This window comes from Thermothelomyces heterothallicus (genome assembly GCF_042370625.1).
Source record: "Thermothelomyces heterothallicus CBS 202.75 unplaced genomic scaffold P884_scaffold_1, whole genome shotgun sequence".
Taxonomy (NCBI): domain Eukaryota; kingdom Fungi; phylum Ascomycota; class Sordariomycetes; order Sordariales; family Chaetomiaceae; genus Thermothelomyces; species Thermothelomyces heterothallicus.
This window is the reverse complement of record NW_027192562.1, coordinates 560,479-575,152: the sequence shown is the minus strand read 5'-3', so window position 1 is coordinate 575,152 and position 14,674 is coordinate 560,479. Positions and strand designations below refer to the sequence as shown.

General features: G+C 56.4%; 8 protein-coding genes across 8 annotated transcripts in view; 4 read left to right on the top strand and 4 right to left on the bottom strand.

Moving 5' to 3' along the window:
* P884DRAFT_295622 (Ribokinase-like protein) overlaps positions 1–149 on the bottom strand; it is a gene marked incomplete at both ends in the record, with an annotated part of 1,442 nt that extends 1,293 nt beyond the window's left edge. Inside the window, one exon of the mRNA XM_069444345.1 lies at positions 98–149. Within this exon, the coding sequence (XP_069301473.1) occupies positions 98–149 (52 nt within the window). The remainder of the gene's footprint in view (positions 1–97) is intronic.
* Positions 150–599: 450 nt separating this feature from the next.
* P884DRAFT_2160 (uncharacterized protein) lies at positions 600–1,096 on the bottom strand. Its single transcript, XM_069439293.1, has one exon. The coding sequence runs from the start codon at positions 950–952 to the stop codon at positions 644–646; it is 309 nt and encodes a 102-aa protein (XP_069301472.1). The 5' UTR covers positions 953–1,096; the 3' UTR covers positions 600–643.
* On the bottom strand, positions 961–2,007 carry P884DRAFT_273822 (60S ribosomal protein uL2; the record flags this gene model as incomplete). Its single annotated transcript, XM_069442635.1, has 4 exons — positions 961–1,086; positions 1,146–1,243; positions 1,316–1,844; positions 1,996–2,007. The coding sequence occupies 4 exons, from the start codon at positions 2,005–2,007 to the stop codon at positions 961–963; spliced, it is 765 nt and encodes a 254-aa protein (XP_069301471.1).
* A 2,144-nt stretch (positions 2,008–4,151) lies between these two features.
* Positions 4,152–6,649, top strand: P884DRAFT_281553 (uncharacterized protein). Its single transcript, XM_069443554.1, has 4 exons — positions 4,152–4,427; positions 4,526–4,695; positions 4,782–4,911; positions 5,013–6,649. Exons 1-4 carry the CDS (start codon positions 4,200–4,202, stop codon positions 6,411–6,413), a joined length of 1,929 nt encoding a protein of 642 aa, XP_069301470.1. The 5' UTR covers positions 4,152–4,199; the 3' UTR covers positions 6,414–6,649.
* P884DRAFT_214112 (uncharacterized protein) lies at positions 6,650–7,800 on the bottom strand. Its single transcript, XM_069439223.1, has 3 exons — positions 7,705–7,800; positions 7,089–7,632; positions 6,650–6,946 (listed from the first exon to the last, which is right to left on the bottom strand). Exons 2-3 carry the CDS (start codon positions 7,470–7,472, stop codon positions 6,764–6,766), a joined length of 567 nt encoding a protein of 188 aa, XP_069301469.1. The 5' UTR covers positions 7,473–7,632; positions 7,705–7,800; the 3' UTR covers positions 6,650–6,763.
* Positions 7,801–8,438: 638 nt separating this feature from the next.
* P884DRAFT_295618 (peptide chain release factor eRF1/aRF1) lies at positions 8,439–9,949 on the top strand (the record flags this gene model as incomplete). The annotated part of the gene is made up of 4 exons (XM_069444344.1): positions 8,439–8,474; positions 8,539–8,623; positions 8,691–8,740; positions 8,813–9,949. 4 exons carry the CDS (start codon positions 8,439–8,441, stop codon positions 9,947–9,949), a joined length of 1,308 nt encoding a protein of 435 aa, XP_069301468.1.
* Positions 9,950–10,942: 993 nt separating this feature from the next.
* P884DRAFT_191065 (Prephenate dehydratase-domain-containing protein) lies at positions 10,943–12,239 on the top strand (the record flags this gene model as incomplete). Its single annotated transcript, XM_069437568.1, has 3 exons — positions 10,943–11,041; positions 11,131–11,191; positions 11,260–12,239. The coding sequence occupies 3 exons, from the start codon at positions 10,943–10,945 to the stop codon at positions 12,237–12,239; spliced, it is 1,140 nt and encodes a 379-aa protein (XP_069301467.1).
* Positions 12,240–12,849: 610 nt separating this feature from the next.
* P884DRAFT_214102 (uncharacterized protein) lies at positions 12,850–14,600 on the top strand (the record flags this gene model as incomplete). The annotated part of the gene is made up of 4 exons (XM_069439222.1): positions 12,850–13,230; positions 13,261–13,714; positions 13,956–14,425; positions 14,499–14,600. 3 exons carry the CDS (start codon positions 12,850–12,852, stop codon positions 14,384–14,386), a joined length of 1,266 nt encoding a protein of 421 aa, XP_069301466.1. The 3' UTR covers positions 14,387–14,425; positions 14,499–14,600.
* Between the last annotated feature and the right edge of the window lie 74 nt (positions 14,601–14,674).

The following is a 14,674-nucleotide window of genomic DNA, read 5'->3' as shown; positions in this document are numbered from 1 at the left end:
CCCCCTTCGGAGCATTAACCCGGGGCCGACAGAGCTTGAGCGAGGGCACGATGCCAACGCGCTCTGTACAGGACATAGAGATGTCACTCGCACTTACCAAGGAGGGGATTTTCCAGGCAGAGCAGTCTGTAGTCCTTCGTGGATGCCATATTGCTGAGCCGGCGTTTGCGGGGACGTGGTATGTGGTGCGAAAGGTTTGTGCTGCTGCTCTGTCGGCGAGTTAAAGAAGAGCAGCTGCTTCCTCTTAAAAGGCGGGGCAGTAAAATGGTGGGGTTTAAACTCCGAATTGTACCGCCATCGGTCCCTTGTTCAATCAGCGCCCTGGTTCGGCCAGCGAAGAAGGGCTTGGCAAAGACGCAGGGCCGTGAGCACACTGCCGCCGATCCCATCCGGAACATGATTTACAAGCGGCTTATTAGGGGAAGGTCGGGGAACCTGCCGACTGGATCTGAAAGGATTGAAGAAAATAAGGTCGCGAATATCGTGAACCACAAGATGTTCCAAGTAATAGAAACGAAGCGATCCGTTCTACGACTTAGTTCCGTTGCTGATTGACGTCAGATGGCTGGGATGGGATGGGATCTGTTCTTGTTCATTCCCATACCGACGCCCGCGACCGGTCCCGTCCCGCTCACTTTGCCCGTCACGACTCAATCAGGATGCCCCGCAATATCGCCTCGGAAGTGAGGAGTTCGCGCTGCTTGATTCCCAAAGAGTAGTCCCCTGACTGCATGGCCTGCTCCGTCTCTCCCCTGCGACGCCGGATTCTCGAGTACATTGCCTTGCAAACAAGCCCCGTCCCGACCGCGCTTGGGAATCTTTTATTCATTTCACGCCCATGATAGCTTGCGCAAAAGAGCAAGTTTCCCGTCCGCCTTCGCAGTCCCATAACTACAAAGCAGCAAAAGACCAATGCAATCCGATGAACCCCTTGCCCAGATGTAGAACCCATGAAAGCGCTTACTCCTTCGTCTTCTGGGTACCACGCAGCAGACCCGTCCGTCTCGCAGCAATGAGACCCGCCTTCTGACCCGGCGCAGCGTACCTCGAGATGGTAGACGCCTTACCAATGTGTTGATGGTTACCCTGTAGCGCCATGTCAGATACGCAAGGTCCCGGTAGTTATTGGATCTCCCTGAACTTACACCACCGTGAGGATGGTCAACCGGGTTCATGGCAACACCACGAGTCTTGGGCCAGCGGTTGCGCTTGACGGCGAACTTATGCTTGGCACGCGAGGCCTCTGGAGTTGTGTGTCAGAGCTTCATCCTTGCCTGCTACAGATTCCAACGCAAAGACGCATGCGAGAACGTACTCAGGAGAGGCTTGTCTGTCCTGCCACCACCGGCAACGATGCCGATCATGCCACGAGCGTTGCTGCTGACGACCTTCTTGGCACCCGAGGGGAGCTTGATGCGGGTCTTGCCCTCATCGGGGTTGTGGCCGATAACAGTGACGTAGTTACCGGAGGTGCGGCCGAGAGCGCCACGGTCACCGGGCTTCTCCTCGACGTTGGAGACCACGGTACCCTCAGGGATGGAGGAGAGGGGAAGGATGTTGCCGACGGTCAGGGCGGCGTTCTTGCCGGCGTAGACGAACTGGCCAGTGTACATGCCCTCATTGGCAATGAAGGTCTCAGTGATCTTCTTGAACCTGTAGGGCGAGTTGAAGACGACGCGGGCGAGGGGCGCACCACGGCCGGGATCGTGGATGATCTCCTTCACAAGACCCCGGATGTAGCCATGGCGCTCGGCGTAGTCGAGGGTGCGGAACTTCGCGGGGTTCTTCCGCAGACGGGTGTTGGCAGTGAAGACGCTGCCAGCGCCCTTACGCTGGTTGCGGATCTGGATGTGGGAGAAACCAAAGTTAGCACCATTCCCACGGCTCCCCCAACCCGCGATAATCCCCAGCGCAATCGGTCGGTCGCTGCAATCGAGGGCTCGGTGTCGGGTCGATTCGAGGTATTCGGAAACTGAGATAGCGGATTGTACTTACGACGCGACCCATCTTGCCCTTCCTACCTGAGAAATGTGGAAGTGACGGGTTGACTGGGTGGTTATTGGAGGTTGAGGTTGCGACACAGGAAAGCTCCAAATGGGTGAAGCGATATTTTTCCAAATTTCTGTGTGGATTGCAGCAGCCACAGCTGAGTGGTGTGGCTGCTAAGTGCCCTAACGCGGGGAGAAAGTGTGGCGCCGAACCTTGCTTGGTTAGGCAGCACCTGTCAGCAGCTGACCGTATGATATCACAGTGCAACAGCTGTTACTCTAAATGTCCCAGTCGGAGAGCCGTTCTCTTCACCAGCAGCCTGGCCCTTCGAGTCGATCTCGGAAGTCTGATGGGGTTTCTGGAAGGGTTTATTGCATGCTGCTAATCTGTATGCCAATGTCTTTGCTCAAATCTCCAGTTTTTCCGGTTCATACTTTGTTCCTGTTTGGCACACAGTGACTTAGTTTAACCTTGGTACTCTCACACGGTACGCGAGGAGATCAGCAGGCTGAATAGCTGCAAGCGCCAGCCGTGATTCCCAACCTCAGTCCTCTGCCCCGCGACGTTGAAGCAAGGCCATTTTCGCCGTTTGCAACATTGACCATCAATTCCGACCTAGCACCTGCACGATAGTCAGTCTGTATGATTGGTAATCGTTACGTGTCTGATTTCGTTATGCCTCGGTTCCCTCATACTAACAGCAATGTAGGGTTGCAAACGCTGTTATGATTACTACGCTTCCGCTTGTTACAAAATGAGGCTTCATTGAGTCGCAGTTTCGTCTGAGTTTCAAGCGTCATGGCTGGCGGCTACGCCAAAATTGCGCGAGCGCTAGGCTTGGGCGGCATCCCTGAGGACTGGTCAAGCGGCCCGAGGCTTAATCTGCCTTGAGCTCGACAAGAGACCTCCAAAGGAAGACTACCCAAGGCTGAAGCTTTTCTAAGCATCATAGCAAGGCTAGAGTGCATGATGGTGGGTGCAAGTTGGCTTTGGCAATTTCCCGGTTCGGTTTTCGCTCTGATCGCGTGCAGAGTTGCATTTCGGAGAGATCAACGATCTCGCATTTTATGCAACGCGTCGCGTCGGCTCTAGGGCAAGTGTCACGCTGTCGCATTCCATGGCTCAGGTCTCGGACAGGAAGGCATTGGGAGATCCAGGAAGCCTGCGGCGGGGTGCTGCGACGATGCGAGATTATCAGCTACCCTTGAGCGGACGCCGGTGCCATACCGTTTCTCTTCGTCCTCTTGTCTTGAGCTAAATGGATATGAGGAAGGCGAGGTACCCCCAGTCGATTCGCCAGCGCAGCGAGTGCTGAGAGGACAAGACAAGGCTTCCGTCGAGCAGGCTTATTCTTCCACTGGTCATCACCGTCGCAGGCATCTGGTCCAATGCTTTTACCATGAGAACGGGTACCTGCGAACTGGACCTGCCAAATTCGTTCAGGCGATGCTGCTGCCCAGCTAGCAGACTCGTGCTGGGCCGTGGTTTTGGTTGGGTAAAACACCCGCCGCTGGAGCTGGATGTAAAAAGCGGGCCAGTTCACGCGCCTCGTCTCGCAAATTCATTTTCTGCCGGATCCGCCGCCAACACAGCTTTGAATGTCGCACCTCACCATCACTTTACTACATCACCGCAAATGGGAGGAGCGTACTGAGCTTACTGAGCTTACTGATCGTTACCGTTGGCTCTGAATGGTAGTGTGAGGAGGAAGTGCAGAACGGTCGGACAGCGCTCCTGGTGTGGTAACTGCCCAGAAGACACAAGACTATCCTTGTGCTTTTTTTGGAACCGGGGACTAGAGTGTCGAACGGAGAAGCCTTATTTGAGGGGGTGGTTCTGGTGTTGGCAGAGAGGGCAATGGGTGGCGATGGGAGGCTGCGATGAACTCGTTGGGGCACGGCACAGGGCAACTAGGAGAACTGCCCGAGGAGTGCTTGATGCTGGCAGCCTTGCCGGCAGAAGCAGGAGGTAGGGTTGGGATAGGTTATTGAGCAGTTTGTACATAGTGATTGAACCTATCAAGTTTACCCCCCAGCTGGGAGAGTAAGCTAGGAGGGTCCTTGGCCATTGTCGGGTCGGATACGTAATTTCTTGCAGCCGATCTCTCTCCATCAACCTTAAGTGCTCCTCACCTTTCCACCTCCACTCTCCACGCTCCAGACCTCAACCAGCAAACGCCATCCACCAACAACGCGTACACATGCTCCAAAATGGCGGACGACGACTCTTCCGAGCTGTCCTCGATTTCATCGCTTTCGGAACCGCCTTCTGAAGATGATTCCGATATCCAATTGGAGGAGCGTCATGGCATCCTGAAATTCTTCCACAAGGTCGACCAAAACCCAGCTCTGGAGCAGCCGGAGAAAACGCCCACCCGACCGAAGCGGGAGCCTTCGCCGCCGCATGAATACGTCCTGGCGGATAATCCAGACATTGCCGTACGTGTTTCTATCCTCATCCACGTCATCGCCGCGCTATGACGCGAGAGATCGCGCTCGCCACACATAGAAGTACGCGCTAATCGTTGCCCTCGCAGTTCATCGTCATGTTCCGCGCCCGTTTCGCCGAAGCGTTCCCGAAGAGTCTCGCGAATTTTGGTCCCCAGGAGCTAGAGCGCGACGTTGTCGAAACGATCCCAGGCGAGCGGGTCGAGCACTTCCTCTGTGCCCTGTTGAGCCTGTTGCTCAACCGCAAGCAGGATGTAAAGTGCGTATTAGCAGTTTGGCGGAAACCTTGTTGGATCAATGAATTTTTTTTTTTTTTTTGAAATGCTGACCTCGGTTGGACTGCAGGCCCGGCCATTACAATCGCGCGCTGGAAGAAGCTATCCAGACGCACAAAGGGCAGTGGGCGAAGGATTGGGAGAGCAAGAACCCGCTCGCGGGGCAAGCGACCTTTGCGTCGATGACCCCAGTACAAAGGGTGTGTTTTTGATCTTGTCCAAGGACCGGCGCGCCATGGCACCTTTGGGGCTTTGTCCGCTCCGTCGATTCGCACTCGGGTTGCTGACTCAATATGACTAGCTCACTCTTCTGCGTACCTTGGTGCAGTGGACTCTTTCCTCCTCCGACACGGTTAGAGCTATCATCGCCAAATCATACCGAAACCGACATGACGACGATCTCAACATTCCCTTGAGCGTACAACCGTGGGGCAGCGATGGCGACAAGCGACGGTATTTCCTTATCGAGGGCAACGACGATACCTCGTTTCGCGTGTACAGGGAGAGCAACCCGGCGGGCTTGAACAGGACGTGGTGGAGCGTCGCTGGCAACATTGACGAGCTCAGGGCACTCATCGATAAGCTTGAAAACCAAGATGGGGGGCCGAAGGCGAAGATGTTCGCCAAGAAGATTGCAAACAGCATTCCGCGGTTCGAAGCCACGGAAGAGAAGCGTCGCCGCAGAGAGTACCGCCAGATGCGCAAGGAGCAGTTCAGGCGGCCAGAGCCCGGCTTTTCCCTCTACGAAGGCCGCACGAGAGGGAAGCGCATAAAGTACACGTATTCCGACGACGAGGCCGACTTCTTTTCGGACTCGACGAATCGTCGTTCAACCCGCAACACCAGGCATCACACGCCAGCGGAGCCCAGTGGCCCTGTCACAACAGCCAGCGGCCGGCAAGTCAGGGCACCGACTCGGCTGAACGCGGAGAACGTCAGCAACGGAGGACCGAGTGCTTCCGTGAGCGTGCAGGGGGATGGCGAGGTCCCGGAACTGAAGCACATTACCCGTTCGGGACGCCCTCAAAGGTCTGCCGCCGTCAATCATGGGATGAACGGCTGGACGACGAGGAAGCGGAAGAGCGAGGAATACGAGTCGGAGGAGTCCGAAGAGGAGGGCAGTGAACCTGATTTTGGGGACGACGAGGAAGACGAGCATGTTCCGGACGAGACGGAGGAGGACGACGAGGAATTCGAGCAGGAAGAACTTACAGACGAGGACCTTGAGGCGGTCCGGAAACCAAGTCTCATATTTAAGTTCCCGGTCAGGGTCTCGTTCGACGAGAACAACAGGGTGCATCAAATACCGGGCCCGCCGGTCGCGACCGAGAAGAACAAACACCCTAGGGCAGCGCACCAGAACGTTGTCGCTAGCGACGGCTCCGAGACTAATGATGTCGGTCCCGTGGAGCCGATCGTGCCGGAAGCAGAGCCACCTGCGGCCGAGGTCATCGCGGTCGCGACGAAGGCTGCGGCGGGCCCTGCGCCTGGCAGAGAACAAGCCGGAGCTGACGCTGGCAAACCGACTGAGCCGGCGGAGACGGCTGGGACCGGCGCGGACCAGGCCACAAATGAAACAGGAGAGACCACCAAGTCCTCCCCTACCCCGGCAAACGAGAATGCAACCTCTTTGACTCTCAGGGGGAGTCCAGAGCTTGCCAAAGCAGTGCCCCGGGCTGTCGATGCCAGTCCTGTGGAGTAACGGGCATTATCTCGGTAGGGAATAGCCAATATGTTTTCATGATATCTGCTATGAATAGGGAGTTGGGTGCTATGGCAAAAGACAAAGACATAAAATGGAGTCACTTGGGACGCTATTTGAGCCCTCGGTCTCTGTGTCAGGGAAGAGACCCTTGGAATGTTACTGTGTGGGAAGAGCGGGGAGTCATCGCAGCCGTATGTTCTCAAACTCTGAACCCATAATACAGATAGATATTCACTCGGCAGATGCATTGCAGAGACCTAGATTACTGTACATACAGCCGGGACTTTGGCCCATAGTGATGCCAGCGTAATATCATCGACGAGCTGGTGTTCGGCCTCCGCCCTCCCTTATTTGTATCTCCTCCGCCACGCAGGATTCTCGGGCGGTATTTGCCAGTTATTCACCCCATACCACCACCTCCGCAATCGAGCCCCGAGTGTCGATCCGTGTATCCGCGCATTCCTGTTCCAGTACTGCCACCCACAAATCCCGAGGTTGTAAAGAATGCCTTGGAGAAAGGGCATCATGACCTATTGTAACCATCAATCTCATCGATCTATCCCAAGCCCGTCCCTAGCCCGTTGACACAATGGAGAAGAGGAACGAAGCAAAAAAAAAAAAAAAAAAAAAAAAAAAAAAAAAAAAAAAAAAAAAAAAAAAAAGCAGGCTTACCTGGTCCCTGATCGTTATCCACCCAATCTTCCACCACGTGTCCGCGTTGCGTATGCTCCACAGGTAGCTTTGCTCAAAGCGCAGGTCGGGCATGGGCGGGAGGTGGTGCCGGCGCGGGCGCGGCGTGACGCGTGAGGACCGGTAGTGCGCCGAGCTCTCCTCCTCCTCCTCCTCCTCCTCCTCCTCATCCTCGGTCCCGTCCTCCCCAACGATTAGGTGGTCCTCGTCGATGTTGCCATCGTCGGGGTAGGCAGGCTCGAGATGTACGGGCTCCTTGCGTGAGGCGGCCGTGGAAGGGTTGATGTCGTGCTGCGGAGACGGGGAGCGGTTCAGGTGTGCTGTCTGGACGGTTTCGGCGACTTGGAGGGGGACAGATCCGGACATTGTGAAGGTGGGCTTCAAGACTTGATGCTTGAGATCACGGAATGTGGGGGTGTGCTGTTACGCCCGGAGTCGTAGGTCGCCGTCGGTCTCGAGACAACGATACGCTACACTAGTTGTTGGGCAGCGGGCCCAGGGAGACACGGCCGGTCCAGGGTAACTGCTGTGGCTATCGTCAGAGCCCCACAAATAAGCATTCACCGTGTTCTTGGCTGAACAGCATGTTTTAACTAACCCTTGCCCTTGGCACTCCGTACAGTTAACGAGCAGGGTGGTCTAGTGTAATCCGTCCCTGTAGCTGTAATCCTTACAGTTTTGACTCTAACTCGGTCTCGTTATCACTCACGACAGCTACGGAGTAGTTAAGTCTGTACTGTTGTTTGGTGACACGTATGTATGTACCTGTAAATCTCCTCCCATGCTGCTGAAAGGGAACCTTCGCGCACCAATCAGTGACCCGACACATAACAAGAAAGCGCAAAGCCCCACCTAGAAGGCAAGAATGCGCCTTCAGACTGACGCACTGGTTAATACGTAATACTCCGTAAATAGTTTCGCGGCATAGTACTCCGTACATTAGGTATTTGTCGGTGTAGGCTGGATACCCAGCTGGGGTACGCAGGGTGTAATCCGTACTTTCCTAGTTGCAGGGTCACTTGGCCAACAAGCCTCGGCCGGGACGATATTCTGTGCGGCCTAGTTATGACCAATGGTGACTCGAGCCACTCAGGCAACAGGTGGGGCTCAGGGCGGCCACTTTGCCCCAGCCCATAAAAAGCTTCACAACTTGAAACCCCTCTCGCGTTCAACCCCACCAAATTCGAGAATTCCCGGTTTCCAGACATAACTTCGCCTAAAGCAAAAGGAACGACAGCTCTTCTTTTCTTGAGGAGGAGTTAGTCAAAATCTATTTTTTCCAACGTTTCCTTTTCTCACATCGGCACTTTCCTTTCGTAACAAGTTTTCACCATGAGCGACCCCAACGCGAGTGAAGCGGAGAAGAACGTGAGACGCGCGCATCTTCTGGCATCCTACGATGACTTGCGTATGCTGACAATGTGGCCGGTAGATCGAGATTTGGAAGGTGAAGAAGCTCATCAAGAGGCTCGAGGCCGCACGCGGAAATGGCACCAGCATGATTTCTCTGATCATCCGTACGTCTCTTCAACCCAGTCGCCTAGCCTCGCCCGTGTGCACAGTGTTGCTGATTGACTTATTCAGCGCCGAAGGATCAGATTTCTCGTGCGGCGAAGATGTTGGCTGAAGAATACGTACGTCTCCTGCAAGATGCGAGGAAGCGTCTCGGCCATGACATTGCCCAATCTAACACGAACGCAACATAGGGAACCGCATCCAATATCAAGTCGCGTGTCAACAGGCAGTCTGTCCTTTCGGCCATTACCTCGACCCAGCAACGCCTGAAGCTCTACAACAAAGTCCCTCCCAATGGTCTCGTGGTGTACTGTGGCGAAATCTTGACCTCCGAGGGCAAGGAACGCAAGGTCAACATCGATTTCGAGCCCTTCAAGCCCATCAATACCTCGTTGTATCTGTGCGACAACAAATTCCACACCGAGGCTCTGGCCGAGCTGCTCGAGTCGGACCAGAAGTTCGGTTTCATCGTTATGGATGGCAACGGGGCGCTGTTCGGCACCCTCAGCGGCAACACACGTGACGTTGTTCAGAAGTTCACGGTCGATCTCCCCAAGAAGCACGGCCGTGGTGGTCAGTCTGCGCTACGTTTCGCGCGTCTGAGAGAGGAAAAGCGCCACAACTACGTGCGAAAGGTTGCCGAGTTGGCGGTTCAGAACTTCATCACCAACGACAAGGTCAACGTTGCCGGCATTGTGCTGGCTGGCTCGGCCGACTTCAAGAACGACCTGAACGGATCCGATATGTTCGACCCACGTCTGCAAGTCAAGGTCATCAAGGTTGTAGACGTGTCGTACGGTGGCGAGAACGGATTCAACCAGGCCATCGAGCTGTCCGCCGAGACGCTCGGCAATGTCAAGTTCATCCAGGAGAAGAAGCTCATCAGCAAGTACTTCGAGGAGATCAGCCAGGACACTGGCCGAGTCTGCTACGGTATCGACGACACGCTCAAGGCGCTGGAACTGGGCGCTGTCGAGACCCTGATTGTCTTTGAGAACCTCGAGATTACCCGCTGGACCTTGAAGGACAGCAACGGCAGCGAGATAATTCTGCACACGACCAAGCAGCAGGAGCAGAGCAACCGCGAGAAATTCCTGGACAAGGAGACGGGCCAGGAGATGGAGGTTGTCTCTCAGGAGTCCTTCCTTGAGTGGATCGCCGAGCACTACAAGGATTTTGGCACCACCCTCGAGTTTGTCTCGGACCGGTCGACCGAGGGTAACCAGTTCGTCAAGGGCTTCGGCGGCATTGGCGGCCTTCTCCGGTACAAGGTCAATTTTGAGCAGTTAGCTGACGTGGATGACGATGATGAATACTACGACGATTGACCCGTTGATTCCCTCGTTGACGACGAGGGATCCGGGATCGAAGCCATCACGTCCGAGCCGATGACACCGCGTGCCGACCAGGCGGCCTCCGCGTCGCGAAGCCCCGGGAAGAAGGTTCCGCCCGCGCAGCGGCGGCTGATGCAGGGCTTTCCGGCGGGCCCGAGCCGCGATCACCAGGTGTCGCGTCCCAGCCCGCTTCGCTCTGTGATGACGGCTCCTTGAGTTGGAGGCAGATAGAAGGTACGTGGCTCTCTCCCAACGAATGATGGGTTGCACTCGTTCCTGACTCGGCATGATAGGTTAGATGCCCGTAGGATCGAGAAGTCGGCCAAGTACGAATCATTGCAGGGCATCAATCGGGAGATTGGTTCTAGACACTTTTTTGGGACACGAGCTGGTAGGGCTATCAGTGGTCCTGGAACGCGGACCTCGCACCGAGCCATGCGGTGTCCGTCCGGTCTGTAATTGTCACGGGAGATTGTCGAGTCTTAGATAGCTGGTTTGCGAACCGACACTCATTTATGGCCATCCGTTTTAAAGACGTGCAACGTAGCTTTTGCTTGTTGGTGCGGTCAGGATAGGTCTGCAGTTTCCCTGACGATATCCAAATGGCTGCTCCCGCAAGCATCATCATTGTACTGTTACGACAACCCGACAAAAATAAAATGGGGCCGAACTCGGCCGCTCGTCTCCAGCTCTGCGGGGTTGGACGCACAACTTTAGCAACCGAAGCTCCAGCAACATGTTGAAACGGGTCAAAGGAGAGCGGATCAGTTCGGCGCAAGGGGCATTCATTGTTCATGGTGGTTGCCTCGCATATGTTGAAGCAGATGTCACGCCCTTATCTCGACATTTTTTATAGTTTATTATATTTTTCCTATATCTCTCACAGCAGATCAATGAAACTCTTTCTCTCCTCCTCGGTCCTCAACTGATTAGGATATCCAATTGATCCCGAGTTTCTGCATGTTACAACCCCCATCGTCGGTCACCATGACAGCATCAAGCCCTCACCGAGTCTCGAGCCAGGCCAACCTTAACACCAACACAACCGTCGCCTTCCTCGGGCCAGTCAACTCGTACTCGCATCAGGTAGAGTGGGACTCATTAGACCTCTGGCAAAATCCGGGTTACACCCCAAAAAAAAAAAAAAAAAAAAATCTGACATTTTATGGGTTAAGGCCACCAAAACTGCCTTTCCGGAGCCAGAATGGCGCCTCGAGCCGACGGGGACGATAAAAGGTACCGACGCCGCCCAGCTTGAATGAGCTCTCCGGTCGGCCTTCAGAGCCCTTACTAAGCTTCAACAGAGGTCTTTGACCGCGTGCAGGCTGGACAGGCGGCCTACGGGGTCGTGCCGTTTGAGAACTCGACTCACGGCACTGTCGCCTTCACGCTCGACAACCTCGCCGACCGCGCGGGCGAGTACGCCGAGATCGTCGTGTGCGACGAGGTCTACCTGGACGTGCACCACTTCCTGCTGGGCCGCCGCCGTGATCCCCTCCTTCGGGACCCGTCGCCGGGATCAGCATCAGCATCAGCATCAGCAGCTCCATCAGCGGCGGCACCATCATCGCCAGACCCGTCGTCTCCGCCGCCCGCCAGGGACGGCAGCAGCAGCAGCAGCAGCAGTAACAGCAAGGGCGTGCCCCTCGCCTCGCTGTCGCACATCCGCCGCGTCTACTCGCACCCGCAGGCGTTCGGGCAGACGGGCGCCTTCGTGCGGCGGTACCTGGCGCAGGCCGAGACGGTCGAGGTCAGCTCGACGTCGCGCGCCGCCGAGCTCGCGGCGGCCGACCCGGCGGGCGAGAGCGCCGCCATCGCCAGCGAGTGGGCCGGCCGGGGGTTCGGCCTCGACGTGCTCGCGCGCTGGGTGGAGGACCGCGAGGACAACACGACCCGCTTCTTTGTGCTCGGGAAGGACGGGGAGGCGGGCGAAGGGGGGAGAGCTGGCGGGGGAGAGGAGGGCAAGGGGCGAGAGGACGAGGATGATGCTGCGTACAGCGGGGCCAGGTACAAGTCGCTGGCGTCGTTCACGGTGCCGCATCGGCAGCCGGGGGCGCTGGCGGACGTGCTGGACTGCTTCCGGGGGAGGGGGCTGAACCTGACGAGCATCAACAGCGTGCCCAGCTTGGTCGAGCCGTTCCAGTACCTGTTCTTTGTCGAGTTCGAAGGGAGCAGGTTGGACGACCCCGAGGGGAGGGTCGGCGGCGTGTTGGAGGATCTGAACAGGGTCGCGGAGCGGTGGAGATGGTTGGGCAGCTGGCGGAACCGCAGAAGTGGGAGGTGAGAGAGAGAGTGTGTGTGTATGTGTGTGTAGAGGGCGAGGGCAAATGAACGATTAAAAAAAGAGGAAGATGATTCTTTTCTTTTCCTTCTTTTCCTCTTCATCATCATCATCATCATCATCATCATGTTCTTCTTCTTTATCTTCCTCCTTTCAGAAAGTAATGGGTTCATGCATTAGAGTTGGGTGCCGGAGGTGTGCAGCTACTGTGATTGAGGCCACTCGTGTGCCGCTTTGCATTCATAAGGCGGTTTGCCGTCGAGCCTAGCCTGACGGAGGAGTACTACCGGCCGCCGCATAACTTGGCTGCTTGAGCCAACAAAACTCGGATGCTCAGAAAGGAAGTCAAAGCTCAAATGCGCACCTTCCCTCTAAATCTCAGGCCCATGTTCTCCTGTGAGCGGCTGTGGGAGAGGAAGATAACCCTAACCCTTCTTTCTTGAACGCCTTATTCCCGGTCCACGACAACCGACGATCTCGTAGTTACCTATTTATGTGCATGCACATAAAGCGCAGGGCTCGATTGATTCTAAAAGACCTTGTCGGCCGCGTCGCCAAGGAATTTACCTCGTCTCATACTCATAACTACTCATACTCGCTAAATGATGCGATGATGCGTGCCTCAATGCTCAGCGCGCCCCTTCGGCGGCACCGACCCTCGACTCTTGGGTACCTTCGCCCCATCTTCAGCCGTGCTTTCTTCTCATCATTATCATCATCATTATTGTCGTCGTCGTCGTCGTCGTCTTCTTCTTCTTCTTCTTCTTCTTCTTCTGCATCCGCGCCATTTGACTTGGAGGCATACCTCCAGTCGGCTCGCCAAAAGCTGACCTCGCGGCCACCGACTCTTATCCCCGACGTCCTCTCCCCCACGCACTCCCATCTCCTCACCCTCTCCCTGGCAGACCACGTCCCGGCCCTCTTTCCGGCCGATCAGCTCTCCAGACCCCTCTTTCCCCTGCCGTCACCGTCATCGCCACCGTCATCACCAAAAGTCGGCGCCGACGCCGCGGGAGCGGAGGAGAAGGACGAGGAGGACCTGACGCTCCCGCAGGGCCACCACCTCGTCTACTTCCCCCTCCAGCTGCCCCCCTCCCGCCTGCTCCCCGACGGCACCGACCCGGACCACTGCCCCGGCGCGCCCTTTGTGCGCCGCATGTGGGCCGGCGGCGAGGTCGTCTTCCGCGAGGGCTGGGACCGCGCCATGCGCACCGACGGCCGCCGCGCCCTCTGCGTCGAGACCGTCGGCGCCCCCGTCCTCAAGCGCGGCCACGCCGGGGCTGCCGAGACCGACTCCGGGACAGGGCAGGAAAAGGTCTTTGTCGACGTCCGCCGGCTCTACGGCGCCGGAGAGGAAGAGTGTGCCGAGATGCTCCGGAGCGGGACCGGGCCGGTGGAGGAGATCCGCCGGTTGGTCTTTATGCGTGGAAGGGATGGCCGGGCCGGGGAGGCGGCGGTTGCGCGGAGAATCCTGAAAGGTGTGTTTTACCCTAATTTTTTTTTTTTTTTTTTTTACCTTTTTCTTTTCCTCTCTTTATGCCTTCTGGTCTTCCCCTCCGAGGCCATGAAATGGGGGGGATAGAGGCATGCTTTTTTTTTTTTTTTTCCCTTGGACTTCCCCTGCCCCTGCTGCCGGTGCTGTCGTTCGTGCTGTGTTAGCCTTTTCGCTAATGGGGAACTCCCAATCCTTCTGGGAAAAAAAATAAAAAATATATAAAGCCTCCGCCGCGCCCGAGTTCACCTTCTCGCTGAAGCCGGACGCGACGCTGCTCTTCCACTTCAGCGCGCTCACCTACAACGCCCACTCCATCCATCTCGACCCGGGGTACGCCCGGAACAGCGAAGGGTACAAGGGCCTGCTCGTCCACGGCCCGCTCTCGCTCGTGCTCATGCTCTCCGCCCTGCGGGCCTGCCTGGCCAAGCTGTCGCCGTGGCCCCGGACGGGAGCGCACGGGCGGCCGCGGCCCGGCTACGTCAAGTCGCTCAGCTACCGGAACATCGCCCCGCTCTACGTGGACGAGCAGATGACGGTGTGCCTGCGAAGGACCAAGTCGGCCGCCGGTGAGCTAGGTTGGGACGTGTGGATCGAGGGGCCTGAGGGCGGACTCGCCGTCAAGGGGAAAGCCATCACAACTGATATCGCACCGTAAACAACCAGGCCGATGGAAGGACTTCCTTCTTGACGTTCGGTAAGAGGGCAGTTCGGCCCATCTGCAAGGGAGAGAACCCGAAGACTAATCATGTATATACGTTATAAAATAGTTCGCAATGAACAAGCGTGTCATGACGGTCCCGTCACGCTGTCACTCTATGCAGAGAGAGCCGCTAGCATATGTTGCGGGGATGATAATGATATTTGTTTACATGGATTATTATTATTACCTTGAAAGCATTGTTATCATCTATGGGTATCTCGAGGCTTGCTGCATCCCTTACTT

Excerpts from the sequence above, each read along its gene's own strand:
- P884DRAFT_2160 (XM_069439293.1), bottom strand. The coding sequence starts at position 952 with ATGGGTTCTACATCTGGGCAAGGGGTTCATCGGATTGCATTGGTCTTT.
- P884DRAFT_281553 (XM_069443554.1), top strand. The coding sequence starts at position 4,200 with ATGGCGGACGACGACTCTTCCGAGCTGTCCTCGATTTCATCGCTTTCG. Across the intron at positions 4,696-4,781 it reads AACCGCAAGCAGGATGTAAA|GCCCGGCCATTACAATCGCG; the intron begins GTGCGTATTAGC and ends GTTGGACTGCAG. Across the intron at positions 4,912-5,012 it reads CGATGACCCCAGTACAAAGG|CTCACTCTTCTGCGTACCTT; the intron begins GTGTGTTTTTGA and ends CAATATGACTAG.
- P884DRAFT_214112 (XM_069439223.1), bottom strand. The coding sequence starts at position 7,472 with ATGTCCGGATCTGTCCCCCTCCAAGTCGCCGAAACCGTCCAGACAGCA. Across the intron at positions 6,947-7,088 it reads GGATAACGATCAGGGACCAG|GTCATGATGCCCTTTCTCCA; the intron begins GTAAGCCTGCTT and ends TGGTTACAATAG.